The sequence below is a fragment of the Haplochromis burtoni genome, unplaced genomic scaffold (assembly GCF_018398535.1).
Source record: "Haplochromis burtoni strain Fernald_Lab_line unplaced genomic scaffold, NCSU_Asbu1 Contig_9, whole genome shotgun sequence".
Taxonomy (NCBI): Eukaryota; Metazoa; Chordata; class Actinopteri; order Cichliformes; family Cichlidae; genus Haplochromis; species Haplochromis burtoni.
The window spans coordinates 1,782,272-1,800,835 of NW_024582370.1; the positions used below are offsets into that span (position 1 = coordinate 1,782,272).

At 40.2% G+C, this 18,564-nt stretch overlaps 3 protein-coding genes across 8 annotated transcripts in view; all 3 read right to left on the reverse strand.

The window, feature by feature from the left end:
• The window catches only part of hoxc10a (homeobox C10a), a 55,233-nt gene that overhangs the window by 11,098 nt on the left and 25,571 nt on the right, over positions 1-18,564 (reverse strand). For 2 of the 5 annotated variants that reach the window (XM_042227545.1, XM_014339075.2), the window contains 2 exons: positions 4,374-4,415; positions 7-205 (listed from right to left, as the gene is read on the reverse strand). The exons of 1 other annotated variant lie outside the window; for it this stretch is intronic. The gene's annotated coding sequence lies outside the window, so the exon portion shown is untranslated. Of the gene's footprint in view, positions 1-6; positions 206-4,373; positions 4,416-18,564 lie in introns of those variants that run through there. 2 more of the 5 variants (XM_014339062.2, XM_005914725.3) reach the window with 1 other exon arrangement.
• Positions 9,344-11,049, reverse strand: hoxc5a (homeobox C5a). The gene is made up of 2 exons (XM_042227416.1): positions 10,857-11,049; positions 9,344-9,552 (listed from the first exon to the last, which is right to left on the reverse strand). Exons 1-2 carry the CDS (start codon positions 11,047-11,049, stop codon positions 9,344-9,346), a joined length of 402 nt encoding a protein of 133 aa, XP_042083350.1.
• On the reverse strand, positions 11,293-16,732 carry hoxc6a (homeobox C6a). Of its 2 annotated transcripts, none has more exons than XM_005914723.3 (2): positions 13,901-16,732; positions 11,293-13,420 (listed from the first exon to the last, which is right to left on the reverse strand). In XM_005914723.3, exons 1-2 carry the CDS (start codon positions 14,295-14,297, stop codon positions 13,113-13,115), a joined length of 705 nt encoding a protein of 234 aa, XP_005914785.1. In that variant the 5' UTR covers positions 14,298-16,732; the 3' UTR covers positions 11,293-13,112. The 2 variants fall into 2 exon arrangements, with proteins under 2 accessions (XP_005914785.1, XP_005914784.1); XM_005914722.3 differs by having other exon boundaries at positions 11,293-13,423.

Consider the following 18,564-nt stretch of genomic DNA (forward strand, 5'->3'; position numbering starts at 1 on the left):
TTCTTTCTTTCTTTCTTTCTTTCTTTCTTTCTTTCTTTCTTTCTTTCTTTCTTTCTTTCTTTCTTTCTTTCTTTCTTTCTTTCTCTCCTATAAAACATTTCAGCAGTAACATGGGTAGGACATCGTGATTATGAATGTCAGTGGAGAGGTGGAGAGGTGAATGGTCTCCAGCTTTTGAGGAGATGAAGACTGATCATTTGTGGTGCTGGACAGAAGTGGACAGAGAGAAACAATCTGCCTCAGTGGCAGGTTCTTCAACAATGAGAAATTTAGGTCTATCTATTTCGAATCCATATTAATTTCTTTAAAACTACACACTTGTATGGATTTTTTCAGCTTTTAAATGAAAATTGGTAAGAATAATCAGAATCCGAATGCTTTATTAATCCCTGCGGAAATTATGTGGCCACAGTAGCTCCAAGACAGTAAGAACAGTAACTAACTAAACTAAATTAAATCATACCGTATATTACAAAATTACAAAATATAACAAAAAAGATTTAAAAGATACAAATGACTCAGTTATGAATATCCCAGTATATAGCATTAAGACTGGGACTGAATTACAGAAGGATTCTGTATCTGAGGTTGCTGCTTTAAAGTCACAGTAGCCAAAATCTGTTGGAACAAAAGCTGCAAAATGCTTTACAACATTAAAGATTTTAAGAGTGCATCCATGGTGCTTCTATTCTATCCTACAGAAAGACAAAGCTAAACTCTTTTAATCTCTAACCTTTGCTTCCATAAGGCACAACACAACAAAGCAACCATAGAAAACAAAACATTGCATAAATCCAAATTTGAATGTAAACCCTGACATGCCACAGACGAAAATGTCATAGACACAACAAAACTGCAACACAAATGTGGGCTAAGCAGGCGTCAAACATCCAACTGATCAAACTTACATAATATCACTAATATGATGTCACAGATCAGGGGCACACAACCCTGCAGAGAAGCATTCAGGAGCTCACAAACCAGCCAGCAGTGAAACTACATCACTATTATGTCACAGAGCAGAGGGTGTAATGAGCTGCTGATTTAACTGCAGGACCAGTATTGTGTCACTGTGAAGTTGCTGCAGACAAGAGAGTCTGCTGTACACACTCTTGACTAAGTGAACATCTGTCCTAAATGCAGGATAGCAATTCACGACACGTGTAAATAGAAATCAGCCACCAGTCCTTGTGATCTTGAGTGGTGCTAATTCCCTCTTCTTCTGACTGCAGTTTTACAGCTTGAAAAAGCCCTTATCTGTTACCTGGTGCACATGTTTCTGAGCTTTGTAATGGCCCAAATAAAAGCGCAGGAACAATCAATGAACAGCATCTATGTGAGCAAAAACAACACTGTTAGGCAGATGAGACAGGCCATTGAAACTACAAGAAGTGCTGAAGAAGAACTGCAGAATGCAACATCCCGATGATTAGGAAACAAACATGGTTACGCAATGCTTCAAACTAGAATTTAAACAGTAAAATACAAACACTGAAAGTATTACAACATTTTCTTTTGTTCAGCAGCCTTTAGGCAAATCCACCCTGAAAATGTTGCATGCTAACCCTGGCTGAAGCACTGACCATGAGCCAAGGCATACAGCACTGGTGGTCTGTTGTTTTATTGTAAACTGATACTGCCTGGGTGTATAAACTTGTCATGTTCCCATTGTTTTCTCAGAGTCAGCTGTAGGCAGACAGAGTGAAGTTAACCTCCCTATCACCTCAACACCCCCATGTTTCACATATATGTCTTCAGGTGGAGAGTAATAATAATAATAATAATAATAATAATAATAATAATAATAATAATAATAATAATAATAATAATAATAATAATAATAATAATAATAATACAATGATATATTTCCATTCAAACCATCACATTACAAGTTAAGCATCTATTTTCACAGCAGCAGTTAAATAATACGTTTAAAAACGAGGTGAAATTGCTTATCATAATTCCGGCTGTACTGTTTGTAAAGAATGCGCACGACATTTCTATTACCCCTAGTGAGGATGTTAGAGGCGTTTTATAGAGCAATAAAAGCCGTAAATCAGTCACTTTTAAACGACCCCTGGTTCCTAACGTGTTTTACAGGGTCTGACACAGTAGTAGCCGCACACTGCACGTTCTCTGTGGCCTACCTACACAATCTGTGGCTGTCTGAGCTATGAATACACTTTGTGACAGCGTTATTGCACTGCCAGAGCCCGTGGATGGGGTGGATGCAGGCTATATGTATCATCGTTGATGCTTGTATATGCAAAAGCAGGAAGAAAAAAATGCCAGAGAGACGTGAAGGGAAGCAGATGCAGAACAATTCATCGACTGGCGTGGTATTTCAGTTGCCCATGTATTCCTGTAGAGACGTATTTGCGACTGCTTGTACTTCACACAAATTCGGTTCTACAGGGTATACATATAGACAACTAATGTGTTTTAGGTTAGACACTGTAAAAGGTCATCTCCCGGGCAAATATCTGTGGCAAGCAGGTTATCGTGCATTTCACAGTCGTGTCACAAGAAGCATCACAGTGGAAATACCACAGAAAGCGTGCGTCAAAGCGGATTCTGTTTATCAGGATTCAAGAAGCAAAGCCACAAACAACCCCACTCCTGCTATGGATACATCTACAAGCAAGGGAAAACACACATTTTAGGTCCTTTCTCTAAAAATAAAATATCCGTGAGTGCACACGTATGCCTACACACACACACACACACACACACACACACACACACACACACACACACACACACACACACACACACACAAAGCATAAAGACGCCGTACGCAGAGAACAGAAAGGGTCTCTTTTCTCAACATTCAGCCTCTGCCTTTGAGGTGCCTCCTATATGAATATTCAGCTACAAACACGAGGGATACAAAGGGACGGCGTGACAGCACACATGAAAAATAAGTTTCTATTGTTCCCAACCATTTCTTCTGCTTGCTATTACCATACTGACCGCTCGGTAACCTTTCTTGCTGCCACTCTGGAAGCTAATGAGAAAAGCCTCGGATGAAAAATGCAATATCAGACATGTGACCTGTTTCGGGGTTATTAAAAACAGCAAACATGCTCAGATTGTGAATCAATGGAATTGATTAGAGCGGTGATGCACAGGGTGCTTCAAACACTGTCAAAAAACATCTCAATCTACATATTTCTCCGCCAGCATCCCGCGCATCAATTTGATTTTTTAAAATTGATTAACAAAGCCTCCCGCCCCAACACACACAGTGAACTCCCGAGAAGTGGTAACAAAAAAATCTAACTCATATTCATTTGGATTTTTTTCATATTCTCATCAAAAGACATGCTGTTTGTCGTGCACACAACCAGTGTGAAAGGAGCTACATACACACCACCTACTCCCTCTCGCCCCATGCGCTCTGGCGGACGCATTTTAATATTAGTTAGACAGCCTGACCCGCGTTTCACCCCTCGCGTTTGACTGGTTCCAATAGTTCACTGCCAAGGATTATTGATGGAGAGACAGCAATGAATTCTTTCTCCCCACAAATGGCTTTCAGATCGTGCACCTAGTTCAATAACTAGTTATAATGTAGAAGTACAAAAAATGAGGCCCTCAGGCAGACTAATTTGATGTTTCATTTGTTCATTTGAGAAATTAAGCTTTCCCTTTTCCTCCCCTGCAAAATAACAGCCTTACAAGCGTGTTCACACATGTACATATGTAAACAAAATAAATCTGTGCAAAACTATGTGGAGGTCGTTCTGTCCACGCAGTGCTGCTCTTTTTCTTTTTTCTTTTTTTTAATTTGGTGGCCGAGTACCTGACCTGGATGCAGACAGTGCAGCAATATTGTGCTCCCTGATGAAAACGGTTACGATGCGCTTTTAATCAAACTCTTAACCTAATAGCCTTTCCACGTTTACTCTCCCCAGGTGTAATAACGTTAAGCTGTATCGTCCAGTTAAAATAAAAAGTTTTAATGAAGTGCAGACAGACTGGAGACTAGTTGGATATGAATACTCTTTAAAAAGCAGCAGCCAAGGGAGCAAAGGCGGTTTCAGAAACCAGATTCCTCCTATAAACAGTTGGTTGGTTTCGAAGCAATGATGTGGTTCATAAGACTCACTGCGCAGTTAAATCCGGCTAACTGGCACTGCAAGAAGTTGAGAGGATAGGATGGTAATTCCATCTTAAGTTTTTGTTTAGGCGTCCAATGTTGGAAATCGTAAGAAACGAGACACAGAACATAACGCCAGAGTGTCTGGATAAATTAAGTGGAAGTGCAGATATTAAGGTGGTTGCTGTCATTGAAAAAGCAACTCCGCCAGACAAGCTTTACTCTCAAATAAAGGTAGGCAGATAAGCGTGGGGCAATGCGTAACACTTACTATTAAATCCGCAGTCTCACTCACGTTGGCTCGTTGAAATGCCTGAAAAATAGAGAGAAAGAACGAAAAGAATTAAAAGGGTAATCATGACAAAATGGTTCATAAAGGTCCATAAAAAATTTCCTCATTAAGTGACAAAATGAATTTTTGCACCCAAACTGCAAAAATAAAATTCTCGAGGAAGAAATTAGCTTTATAATTTGTTCAATTAATATTTTATTTTTAAAACATGTATTAGACACCCCCCCCCCTCAAAAAAAAAAGAATAGAAAGAAAATGTTACTCAGTGTTCTCTAAATTAACGAAGCAACCTATTTGTCACGCATTTGAAGATGCCATAAACATATGCGGTGTCCGTACCATATTTCCGGTTTTTGCTCCAATTTTAAAAAGCCACTGTATAATCTAAAAATAAATCTAAATATATAAATTGGCCACATACAAATATGAAAAGGAGATTATATAATACAATCGAAAGCCACAAATGTATTTCATTATAATGATTTCCTTCGTGTTTCCTACAGTAAATCACTCAAAGTTCAAATACAGAAAGAAACTGTTTGCATGTGTTTCCTTTTTTCCTAATGACCCGTCAGTCCGTCCCTTTGCCTCTCATATCCTCTGCTATCTACTTAAGCGAGGCTGTCCTAGAAAAGCTCTGACATGTGTAGGGCTGCTGCAGAACTGGGACCGAGGGCGAAAATTTAGGACGGGTCATTTTCAGACAGTAAAAGTAAATTTACAACCATTTTGGTATTTCCTTGGGCAAATTTTCTAAGAATAGAAATCCCAGGACTTCCAGAGCGCTGTGGAATTATGGCGGAGAGTCAATGATAATTCAAAAAAAAACAAAACAACTAGTTTGTCTTCACATTGTAAATCAATTCTTGCTGAGTTAAACAAAACAACCGATGTAATAGGACTTTATGGTTTTTATTTGGGCTCAGACAAAAGGATGTTTGTGTTCACCCGGAAATGACCTCCGAGGTTTGAATGATGACAATGTCAGCTCCACAGGTCAAAGAAAGGAATACGACAGCTCAGAACATGGCAGTGAAAACGGATGTTTGTGCCATTTCACTTTTATTGTGATGCTATAAGAGTGTTTTTGGAAAGGTCTGTCCTAGTTTTTGTGAGGTTAAACCAGGTCTTTCATTCAAAGTGCCTAAAAAGTACTGAGAGTAAAATTAGTTCGATTGTAATAAGCGCCCTGTAGCCCCATGGATGTGGCAAAACACACGTTAATATTTGTTTCTAATTTATTGTAAAAGAAAAAATATATTTACTAGTCATTTCTGCAGGAAAACAAATATTTTCCTTTTGTTTTGTTTCATTTTAGTGCGAGAGTTATGGGAGTTAATGGGATATGACAAATGTCTGTATTACGTAAAAAAGCAACGAAATTGCTTTTGAAAAAAGGAGGAAATAAAAAATAATAATGAGAAGAAAGAGGAACTAACAATGCCCTGACTTGGACACGTTGCCCCCGCAGTGTATCACTCACACAGCAGCGTGTTATACAGTGCCCCCTATTGAAAGTGTATAATTTTTCCCCTGCACACCTGAAAGCAAACCAGGACAGACTTTACGTATTCCACATAAAGAAAATATTAAAAATAGGTTTGTAAAGCCAGGTCTGGAGAGATGCGGTAAGTGGTCAGCCTTCAGTGCATTTGTGCACAACCTAAAGCCTCGAAACTCCTCATTTGGAAGAAAGCTGACTCAAATACTTTGTTTTGTGATTTTTAATTCTCACATTATGCAGCATTTACAGCCTGTAAATTCCTGATTCACCTTGTGCCTAACAGCATAGCTGAACACACCCAAAAAGTCTTACTGTTAGAGTCATCCATTCGCAGTTTCACACATTGAAGAAAGAGCAGCTTTTCTAAGCTGAACTACTTTCTAGGACGTTTTTAAAATAATGTAGCCTAAAGAAAAGCAGAAACTCGTTTAGGTTATAAGATCACATAGTTTTAAGACTGATAACACATTTCTGCAAAACATGCACATGCACGCCTCGAGCTAACACTAGTGCTGCCTTTCGTAATATTTCAGTTTGGATAATGGCATATTTGAACTGCAAAAATGCCTTTGACTCAAGCCTGTTCCTTTGGCCCAGACATGACCCTAAAACAATATGAACATCGGCTGATGAGTGCAAACAGTAACTTCGAGTCATGGTAGTCAGGTGGTTTTGCACTAATAAGCCTCATTTTGTGAACTAATGCATTCTTTTAACCATCAGAGCCACCTTTTAGCACAACACAGAACAACACAGAACAAATGTCACAAAATATGCTTCAAAACGCTGTGTATATTTTCAAAAAAGCGCATTTTCTTCCATCCAAGCGTCTGAAACCACGGCGCTTTTATTTAGAATTTCCGTATGTCACATGGAGGTAAGAGTACGAGGGGGATATTGGAAATGAGAGGGAGAGAGAGGGTGTAGTGGTTAGTGAGACGGGACGCCAGATTATTTTTGATAGTTCTGCCTGAACTTTCATTTTCCTCCTCCCTTTCTCTCTCTCTCTCCTTCTCTCTTTCTCACACAACACACACACACACACACACACACACACACACACACACACACACACACACACACACACACCACACACACACACACACACACACACACACACACACACACACACACACACACACCTAAATATATTATTTTCTCACTCTGACATTAAGAAGAAAACTGTTGAATCAAATCACATCCACCGCATGAAAATATGCGTAGGCCTATATTCTGTAATTTGCCAAGAATAAAATGCAACAGCCTTCAAATAAAAGGCTAATAATGGTTTAAAACGTGGCTCCTTAACACAAAATATCAGTGATCGATATATCCGTACGAGAAACTTTTTGAATATTATAAAAGAGCAAAGATACAATAAAACGTGTGAAAACAATCATTTTTTCCGGGTGCTTAAAAATATGGCACAGTTTCATAAATACTCGCTGCGAATTAGTACATAGCGTCAATTTAGGCTCTAATCTGTTTAACAGTCACGCATTCAGTTACAATATAAAACAAAAACTACGCAGTTCAGTGAGCGGCACAGCGCGCAGGCCTGTAGGCAAAGTAAAAACCAACTTACTGCAACAGCTCTCAGTCCTCCGCACCACTCGACTACACAGTCCAAAGAAAGGTACTGCATCCTCACTGCCACAAAGCCCTTTCTTCCTCCGATAAGGGGAAGCAGGCAGCTGCGATTCCGGACAGTTAAGATTATATATGATGTGTATATATCGAAGGTTTGTCAGCTCTTCCAGGCCATAAAACCCACTTAAATGACACCACGTGCTTCCTATGCACCATTCACAGGCCCTGCTTGAGGCAATTGGCATATGTAACCTTGTAAACTTTAAAATACCCTAAAAGAAAGACATACAAAAAGGGATTGAATGCGTTGTCCATGTATAGGTTAGGCCCAACAGAGCGCAGAGAAAGTGGACGCTGCGCTGACCGGTTCTCATAACCGTCAAGGAAGTCAATAGGAAGCTATTAGTTTAAGAGGTGAGTTGATTTTTATTTTCTTTAAGTAGTGCTAGACAGAATTACCTCATAACCTTGGGCTATTCTGCGTCACGCCACTTCTTCTACTAAAACTGCCGCTACATTCAACAATGGCGTGATTTTATGTCCGCTATGCTACCACATAGCGATGTTTTAACAGCAGTGTAATGATAGCAGGATTAAAGAGCAAGGCGACATGACAAAAGTAGCCATATGGCCTCAGCGGTGATGACGCGCCAGTGTGCGGTCACAGGAAACCAAAGTTTTGCATCCACGTTGTGTCGTGGGTGAGTGTTATCACAGGCAAGTGCGTCCCTTCCTTCCCTGACAAAACAGGAAACGGAGTGTGCGTGTGGTGGAGTGCTGGAGAAGGGGGCAATAAAGTTTTATGGGGGCCTTAGACTTCCGAGCGCGTTTGTGAGTCAATGAAAATCTGTTGATTTCGTGGCTCAAATGGGACAACGCATTTATAAATGGCTTTGATAGTGAACTGAATTCCGCCAGCCAACCCTCGAAATGTGTTTTAAATAATAATAATAAATAATAATAATAATAATAATAATAATAAACGTGCATGCTGACAGCAGGGAATTCCCTTACTTTTAATGAGTCTTTATTGGTTACAATCAACGAACAGGCCATCTATCAGTTATTGTAGGCCCAGTGTTAATCAGGCACCTTAAGTTTACAAAGGAGGGAAGAGAAATTGTTCCATTGCACATTACAACATTATCACAAACAGCCACTGAATTGTACATAATGATTCAAGAGTCACAAGAATATGACAGACAACAGGGATGGTGTCTTCACACGAAATCCACTCACGAGGACATTGCTTATTGAACACACATTCAACAGCATCCTAAATGCAACATGTCACAGAGTAAATTTCAAAGAAAAAGAAAAAAATGGAGAGAAGTAGTATTTGTAAGACAACTTAACTGTTGCTAAGGATTTTCAGATAAGTCAGAATTAGTATTTATTTTGACTTTATTTGATTCACTGACCCCTTTGATGCATGGTGATATAAAGTTGGGAGCTATTCAGGTTACCTCTCGCTTACATAATTTAAGAACATTTTATTTTTTTCTTCTTTTAGTGTTTGTGTGCACCTTTTCAGTGTACTGCAGACCAAAGCTTTGCAGCGGGACGGTTCCAGCTAACCCTCGACCCCCTGTTCCTCTCGTGCAGTAAAGTGAGGCTATCATCGCATGGGCAGCAAATTAATTTAGAAATGTAAACCGATTGATCAAAGTGAGCGATATTCAATACATTAGGTCCCAAACTGCAGCAAGTGACACATAATTGGTGATGAAGCACACAGAGCGGTGTCGTGATGTCATTGCTCCTAGCAGTTCATCCGAAGGTCAGGCGGCACTCCAGCATTGTGCAGTGAGGGGCTGAAAACGTGCTGCATGCACCGCGTTCGCTGATGCCATTTTTACTCCTTCACTTTGATTTTTGAGTCCTTCTTCCACTTCATTCGTCTGTTCTGGAACCAGATTTTGATCTGCCTCTCGTTTAGACACAGAGTGTGGGCGATCTCTATGCGCCTGCGGCGGCTCAGGTACCGGTTGAAGTGAAACTCTTTCTCCAGCTCCAGAGTCTGATAGCGGGTGTAACTGGTCCTGGACCGCTTACCCTCCGATTCTGAAGTGGTATTAAAATAAGTTAGCTTTCAGCAGCATTAGAGTGGAAAAAAAATAAGTGGAATATAAATAATAGGCTAATAATATCATTACATTCATTACTATTACATGTTATTACAAAGCCTGGATACCCATAAGCACTACAAGCAAGGATCCATTAATTTAAATCCCCTTCAACCCCCATTTAAAAGATCAAAAATCTTTATATAACCTAATTTTAACCTGATATTACTTACTGTGGACTTGTGCAATAAAAATTTATGTTCATGCAGATAAGGATGGTTAACTAGACCCTTAATATAAATATGCTCAGTGCAGGGGAAGAGGGCCCACTTAATCCTTTCACAGCAAAACATAAAAAATACAAAATATTACTTAATGCATCTTATCATGATTTAATGCTTAGAAGTTGATAACTAAAAATATGTGGGCCTCTCGATAAAACCCTGGCCTCGGTTTAATAACGATGCACTGGAGTAGGATGTTGTGGGGGAGAAGCAGATATGTAAACTATAAAAAAAAAAGGAGGGGGCGGGGGGGGGGGAGAAAAACTGGGTTGAAGAAAGTGATGTTTTCCAGATACTTTTTTCAGATTTCCGTGGGTACATGCGTGCAAAGCAACGGAGCTGTGCTTTTGGAAAAAATAAAATAATTTCAACAACCCTGCAGTGTGTTTCTAGATATTTGCATATGGAGGCTCATAATAAAAACAGCATCTTTTGCAGCAAATGTGCTCCCTGTACGTCTCGCTGCCTCAACAGTACGCCAGTGGTTTGAAGGCATAGAGAAGAAGCATGCCTATTCAGATCTTTTAGAGGTGAAAAGTTCATGATTGGGTCAGGGCATTGGTGTTTGACAGAGTTCAATTTAAGGCTAAAGCTTCTCTCTCACAGTGTGTGTGCTGATGCAAAACACATAGCTAGACCAAGTCTATAAACGAAGCATGGCAAAAACTAATACTTAATGCTGCATTTGTAATATTATTCCATAGTTTTATCGCATTTTTGTTCTCTTATCCAATTATGCCACCATAAATCACAGCGCAGATCACATCTTCACCGTAACAGAGCAGGTTTACGAGCAATGGATGCCTTTGTCATAAAATTTATGACCGCGAGTTTTTATTATTTCCTGCGTTTGGCCTATAAAACTCAAGAGGGACACTGGAACGGGCAAAAAGAAGTGTTGTAGCGTTAAGGGTGAATAAGGGAAAGCATCTTAGCTGCACTTTAGAAAATATGCAAACTTTACCGTGGCTCATGTGCAGTTTTGTCATCCATGGATAAATCTGTGGTCGCTGCTCACTATCCTCAGGCTGGTTCACGTTTGTGTTTCGTTTCACGGACTGCGTGTTATCCGCGTTTCTGTCGCTCTCCTGGCTCATGTTGCCGCCGGATTTTGCGCTTCTCTCCGGGTCTCTGCCAGCCCCACGTCCGAGCAGCTTACTGCTGCCGTAGCTGAGCCCGCTGGCGTCCACAGACGAGCTACTGGAGACCATGGTTATTTGTGGTCCTGACGGGAGTGGAATATCCGTATTGCCACGCAGGCTAGTTTTCATCTCCTCCCGTTGAACAGAGGTCGTGGGGACGGGACAAGAGAATATCCCGTTCACATTAACACCCTCATAATGGCTGGACACGCGCCCAGATAGATCGAAACTAAACATAGTGTTAGGAGAACTTGTCTCGCTTGTTTGCCTGAGACTGGAGCTGTCAACAGAGCTCATTTCAAACTACCACCGACACTTTCTTTTTAAACTAGACAGGGCTGCGGGCTACACGTTGCGGGTATTTCCTTGTTTTTGTTGATCATTGCTTTTCTTTGTTGCCGCTTTTGGAAAATTCACAGCTGTCTGCCCTAAAAAATAATCCAGGATTTATAGGTGGAGTAGGCTTTGGTATCTTTTTTTAATTCTTGATCCGACGTGGGCTGCCCAAATATGGGGTATTTGTACGGGATCACGTGCGCATGTTGGCCAGTCATAAATTGGCTTTGATACTCAATGGGGATATTGATGAATAGGAGAAACGTGTCCGGTAAACTTTGAGCTGTTGGTTGTTGAGGACCAGGCAGGGATCTTTAGCGCAAAAAGGGCAGGACAGTAAGACAAGAGCGTCATCTGGTGTCTGGTATGGGGCAAGACGGTCAAGACCGGTCAGCTCTGTGCCCTGGACCCGCTGCCAGTCCACCATCACCAATAATAATAATAATAATAATAATAATAATAATAATAATAATAATAATAATAATAATAATAATAATAATAATAATAATAATAATAATAAAGCTAGGTTAAAATATATCTACGCGGATGGACTTGAAACTTGAACGTTGTTGGGAGTTTATATTACTACAGCTACGGGGATGTTATCGTGTTTAACAGTAGCTTAACAGTAGCTAATTCCTGTGCCATACCAATATCGGCGTCGAACAAACAGGTCTCATGTTTTGGAGAAACAAAAATTGCTTAAAAATATATGTTTAACGTCAAATCCTCCCTTTCTTGCCTACACAGCTTCCGGACCAAACAGGCCACGACAAAAAAAATCTTTAAAATTTAAAGAAAAGCAAAAGAAGAAAGAAATAGCAAACTTTCACAGTCCACGTTTAGGAAATCTCTTCGTATTTTTATTACGTATTTATGGGATCTGTCTTCATCTGACTCATGAAACAGACAAGACGAAGGTGAAAGTTTTACAAACATTTTATTCCGTGATACACAGTTATGACAAAACATTAATGTTTGACTCTCAAACAAAGGTGAAGAATTACTAGTGTACAAATCTATCTCACGAGGAAGCATGTTGTGTCAAATGGTCAATGATCTTATGTTATGCAGCGTCTACCAAAGCGGCTAAATGCACATTACGTTTCCACGGGATTTACGTTATATACCGTTACTTTTATCATGTACAGACATTATGGTTTTTGTTTGTTTGTGTGTGTTCGCGCGCGCGCGTGTGTGTGCGTGTGTGTCTGTGCGTGTCTGTGTGTGCATGTGTGTGTTCGGACTGGAGACTACTACTTTTAGTTTGATGCAGGGCCCATTTTCCTGCGGACGATTCAAGTAATAGATTACATTGTGATCAAGTGTCCGCCCGCTCTTTTGCCTCCATGGAATGCGCATGTACAGTAATGAGTTTAGTCAGATCAACACTGTATTATAGTGAGGTGATCAAAGAGTTTCACAGTGATGGATGGGTGTGTGAGAGGGGGGTAGGTAAATATACAGATTTCCTGGCATAGGAAGATAGGTAGAAATTAATACTTCTTTTTATTTCCACAATACAAGTGTGATATTTGCAATAAAAAACAAAACAAAAACAAAAAACCCTCAGTTCTCCACACAACACAGCGGCCAAACTGTGGCTGAAATAATTTTGGATTTCTAAGGATCAACACTCCTGTGGTCCAACACGAAATAAAATTGGTGAGAGCTGCGTGGTAGCAATCATGCGGTGAAGTCGCTCTCGAGTCCATGTAGATTTTTAGGTAGTTATGTTGGTTTGTAATGGTCATCGTGTGGTTTTTATAATTTTTTATTATTATTATTATTTTGAGCTATTCTTTCTTCTTGTCTTCATCCTTCCCTTCTTCCATTGCGCCATTGCGTTCCTGCTCTTGAGACGCTCCTGTCTGTTCAGTTCCTGTCACCGTGGAGGTCAGGTTGCTCTCTTTCTTCCATTTCATGCGTCGGTTCTGAAACCAGATTTTGATCTGCCGCTCTGTTAAACAAAGCGCATTCGCGATCTCGATGCGTCTGCGCCTGGTCAGGTAGCGATTGAAATGAAATTCCTTCTCCAGCTCAAGCGTTTGGTAACGAGAGTATATTTGTCGTCCTCTGCGTCTGTCTGTCCCGTAGCCGACTCCTGCTGGGAGACAAAGTAAAGTCACTCATTTAAGCTTTAACAGCGCGAAGTCACGTTTGGGTTTCAAATAAAACGTGCCTCTGCCTGGAGTCTGTTCATACTTGGAGGCAACTGAGCATAAGTTGGTTATTTTTTTTTTTTTTTTGCCTCGTTGTTAGATTCATAATTGCAATCTAAATCCACAGAGAAAAATAAACGCATTTTAACTGGAAGGGGAAAATATATCTCAAAGGATATCTTTGCTGTATTATCTAAAATTATTAAAGCTTCTTAAGTAGTCTCTCTATCTCACTCTACTGATTATGGCTACTATATCATTCTTAAAATGAAAGCTGTTTGTTTGCACATGTTAAGGCCCATCTACAAGTCGAGGGGATACAGTAATGTTTTATGGGGCCATAAAAAGTAACTTGCTCTCTTGGTAAGACATATCGTAAAACTGGCCCATTTCCTTAATTTATTTGTCGTAGTAAAACTCACCGCCGTGTGAGTTCATTCGCTGCATCCACGGGTAGATCGGGATGTTACTTTTCTGCTCCTGAGCTGCTGCTCTTCCTTGATCCAGACTGTACTCTTGAGCAATGTGGCTTTGTGTATTGAGTCCCATATTTGTTTGTCTGCAGCTGGGAAGCACGTCCTTGTCTTGAAGAAACACGTTTGATCCATACTCATACTGTGCCCTGCCAGACCCAAACACCACATTATCTTGAGGAGAGTAGAAAGGTGCATATATCCGATTCTGGGTCACAGCGGCACCGTACGACGAAAAATGTCTAACTGTGTCATAGGTGGTGGAGTTTAGGGGTACGTTAGGCAAAACATCTTGACCACCGGATAAATGGCAGGAGAGCGACGGGTTCGCGAAATAAGAATTCATACCTTGCTTGTAACCCTCTCTCCAACTCTCCCCACTTCTTTATCGGTCTCTTTTCAATCTCCTTCTCAGTAAATCTCCTTCCCCTCTGTGTCAACCAACCACACCTTTCTCCAAGGTCTTCTTTTTTTCCTCGACTTTCTGCCTCTGTAACTGGACGTGAGCTACTTTGAGGATTCAATATTATTAATTTCCAATCTCCGGTTAAGACGCACAAACCCGAGTGTTATAGCCGAGGCTTGGCTCGGTGAGAGACAATATGACAATGTCAGCTGACCATTCTCAACCAATTGAGAGGCAGGAGTTGAGGAGAAACTGTAGCTTTTAGCTCAGAGCTTGAACATTACGGCTAAATGTCGATAAACACAACGTAGACTTGGAGTGGCACACTATACAGCTTGGCTGAGTGAGAAGTTTTTGGCTTGAAGTTTATGAGCATGTGTCGTTTAAGCAGAAAGCAAGATGGAAAGCGTGGCCAATGTCATTCAGGACAGAGACCACATTCAGAGGAAGGAAGGAGATGGAGAATTCTAATGAAAAACACGTGAAATATTATACAAAATGCCTATTAAATAGTGACCAATAGAAAAAATAACACGGATATTAAAGCTGTTTACTAATGCAAAGCCATGAACTGTCATACTAAGTTCTCGTGTGAGTGATCGTGTGTGCGCATGTGTGTGTCCTATACCCAGTTTTAATCCATAATACAACATACACTGCTGTTTATCTCAGCCATATCAACGACTTTCCAATTTCCATGCTTTTGCAGTGACCTGGGGGAGGGTGTCGGCGGTAAGAATGCGTTTATGGTCTCTCTTCTGTGAGGGCAATAAAACAAGTGACGTTCCCCAGCTCACCAACAACTATCTCTGCAGCAAAGCCTTGAAACACAGGCAGCAATCTCTCCCGCTAAGAATCAAAAAGCACTGCACAGCGTGTGGAGGCAAAGCAAAGACACAATCGCGTGCAGGACAGGTATGGCACAGAAAGGGGAAAAAAGAATGAAAAAAAATGCTCCTGTGAAGATGACTTCTGCCACCATCTTGAAAAAAGAATCCAATCAGTTGTGCGATCGTGCAAACCTGCTCATCAATGCTCACTGCTATTTCTCAGGTATAGTCTGTTCAAACTCACAATAAAGAACACTTTACTTCAAATTAATTAAGCAAAAAATGTAATAGGCAACATGTTAAAATGCTTATGCAGATGTTCCAGTCTCTTTTTTCTCTCTCTCCTTGTGATCGTGCTTTGACATTCCTGTGACACACACACAGAGGAAACGGGAACCGATTATTATCTCAGCACCAAATGATGGGTTTGGAAATTACTTTAGAGGCGTTTTGCAGAATTCTAGAAAAACTTGATCACGTGTTTTGACCTAAACGAGCTGCCTCCAAAATCTGCATTAGACGAGATCGCAGTGCGCTAATTTTCATTTTCATTTTAGAAAAACTTTTCAGATGAATTAAAACTAAAACGCCACACGTGCTTTCGAAGTAGTTTTCCAAATTAATGTGGCCGGTTTTTGTTTTGTTTTTTAATTTACTTTAATTTATTTTATTTTTTTTAAACAAGCCGCATCAGATAGCAATATAATAATAATAACAACAACAATCAATAACGCTATTGAAAAAGTCTGTTAAACGCAGCCCCACTGGCTGCAACAGCCTATTGGTTCACCTCATTGATTTCTTCAATGGAGTGAATTCGTGCAGCCTAAACGTGCAACACTGTTTGGTCTGTTGTTTGGGATCCTGAATAGCCCATAAAAGAGACAAGAACAAAGAGAAGGAAGTAGCTGGTGCAGTAAAAGTTTCCCTTCAACTATTTGTGACCATATGTGACATCCGCGTCGCACAGATTTGAGGCAAATAAAGCGCAAAAGTTGGAGCCTGCAGTTTTCCTAAATTTCCGTCCTGGGACTGTTCTTTTTCCCCTCTTCTTTTTGATATCCAGAAACGAAATCACTTGATGACGGAGGTTAAACCAACACTTATAGCAGGAGTAAACTACTCGGGGTCCCAGTTTGTTTAGTGAACTTCTACCCTTCAGTGTGGTGTAATTTCAAAGGAGACCAAATTGTTGCAAACATTAAAAAAGTCAGTTCCCCCACTTTGACTGGAACTTGAATCCCACCAAAGTAAATATGAACAAAACGCAAATAAAATTGAAGTTTGTGATATTATATTTTTAGTCAATCCGCCCTCATGGTGGCAGAAACGGAATGTGCAATAGATTTGTGAAAGCTTTCCTTTGTTTAACCATTTCTGCTGTCGTCACCAAGTAGTCGGCATAATTTATTCCACACTGCAAAGTGTTTCAGATTAACACAATTTTCAGCAATCTCTATTCCATCAAAATCCACTCGAATTATTTGAGTTCTCAACCACAGATTTTCCTTATTGTTATTTACACACACACACACACACACAACACACACACACACACACACACAACACTACTCACACACACACACAACCAGAAAGAACAAGAGCGTCTAATTTGGGATTTGTAAATAAAAGCTGAACAGTAAAGCCAATGTGCGGACTGGAGAGACTGGAATGCAGGAGAGCTTGTGTCAGTGTGCAGAATTAGAAAGGTCATTCTTTCCCTTGTGTTTTAGTGTTTTATTGCGGCCCGTGAGGCAAATTACGCGCACGACATTTGATGCAGGGAGGAGAGGAACCGTTTGGTGCGCGTTTCCACAATTTTTAAAAGAACATTATGTCCAGCGACGAATGCGTGAACCAGGAAAAGTAAAAATATAAATTACTATCAATACCCTAACATCCTGTTTCTAACCATGGGAATTAATAAAGATCATTCATAATTAATTCCTCAGTGTTATATGCCCTGAATTTGTAGTTTTATATGGTGATGCGCAACGAAGGCATAAACTAAGCTATTATTAATATTATTATTATTATTATTATTATTATTATTATTATTATTATTATTATTATTATTATTATTATTATTATTGGTTGAATTCTTACGCTTTGATGTGTTCTTGTGCTGAAGGCCTAACTTTGATAGCCCGCGCTCTGCAGCACAACATGGCCCATCAACATCTACGGTTGCTTCTATTTTTTTCTTAAACACAGCTTTCAATATCCAACATCACAACATCACTCAGCATTAGTTATACGGGACCCTTAAAATTTCTACATTATCGGCCATGATTAAAAACGCAGCAAGAGGGGCAAAGTCTGGTCATCCTCTGATGCTTTTTCCTCTCCCCCGCTTCTAACCTTACTAATAAGGAGTAATTCACATACTAACAATGTAAAGCCCTCTATAAGCACTTTACCATCGCTGGCTAGCCCAATTAATGTCCGGAAGTGTTCGACTTTATGCTCGTTAAGCACTCAGGAAGCTGTTGCCCAATGAGCGCATGTTGATCCACACATCATAAATTATGGCCATTAGTAGGCAAAATTTTGGTCCTGTCGGGATTTGTAAGTGAGGTTCTAAATGTGGTGATGCGGACAGATTCATGACTTCATGGAGTTTAATGCGAGCCTATCTCTGGGTTTAAAAAACACTGCAGGGCAAAACAATGGGCTGTGGTTTTCCCTTATTATTTCAACCAAGATTTACCTAACAACTCAAATGGCATCTATTAAATGGGCCCTCTTTCGCTCTCTCCCTCTGTCTTTCTCTCTCTCTTCTGCAGGCATAGTGCTGGGCAGCAGCGGACACGATCCATTGCAACAGCAATGTTTCATAAGGGAAAAACAAACAACGTGTTTAACAGTAGGTTATAAGAATTTAAAGGCTTTCACAACGAGGCTTTGCCAATAATTGTATTTTACAAGATTGAAACGCTGGACTGCTGAGACAGAAACAGATCACGTCGCTTTATTACATAAAAAATATTTAGTCTCCACACAGAGAAGAGAGGACAATTCCTCAAGCTAAGCTTTGATGAAACAACATCGCCAAACTTCAAATGCACAGCCTGCAGTCTCCCACACACACACACACACACACACACACACACACACACACACACACACACACACACACACACACACACCGTGTTATTTAAGATGTCTTTGGATACTTGTGCAATGGATACACTTCGTATATATTTTGTCTTACACTGATACTCCAATTCATTATCCTTCTGTTTTTTACTGAGGCTTTCGTGGTTTCTGTCTCTCCCACACACACACACACACACACACACTTGACGAGTTTAAACCTCATTCTGTGTTTTTTTCATATGAAGTCCAGAATAACGTAAAAGAATTGATCTGGATTT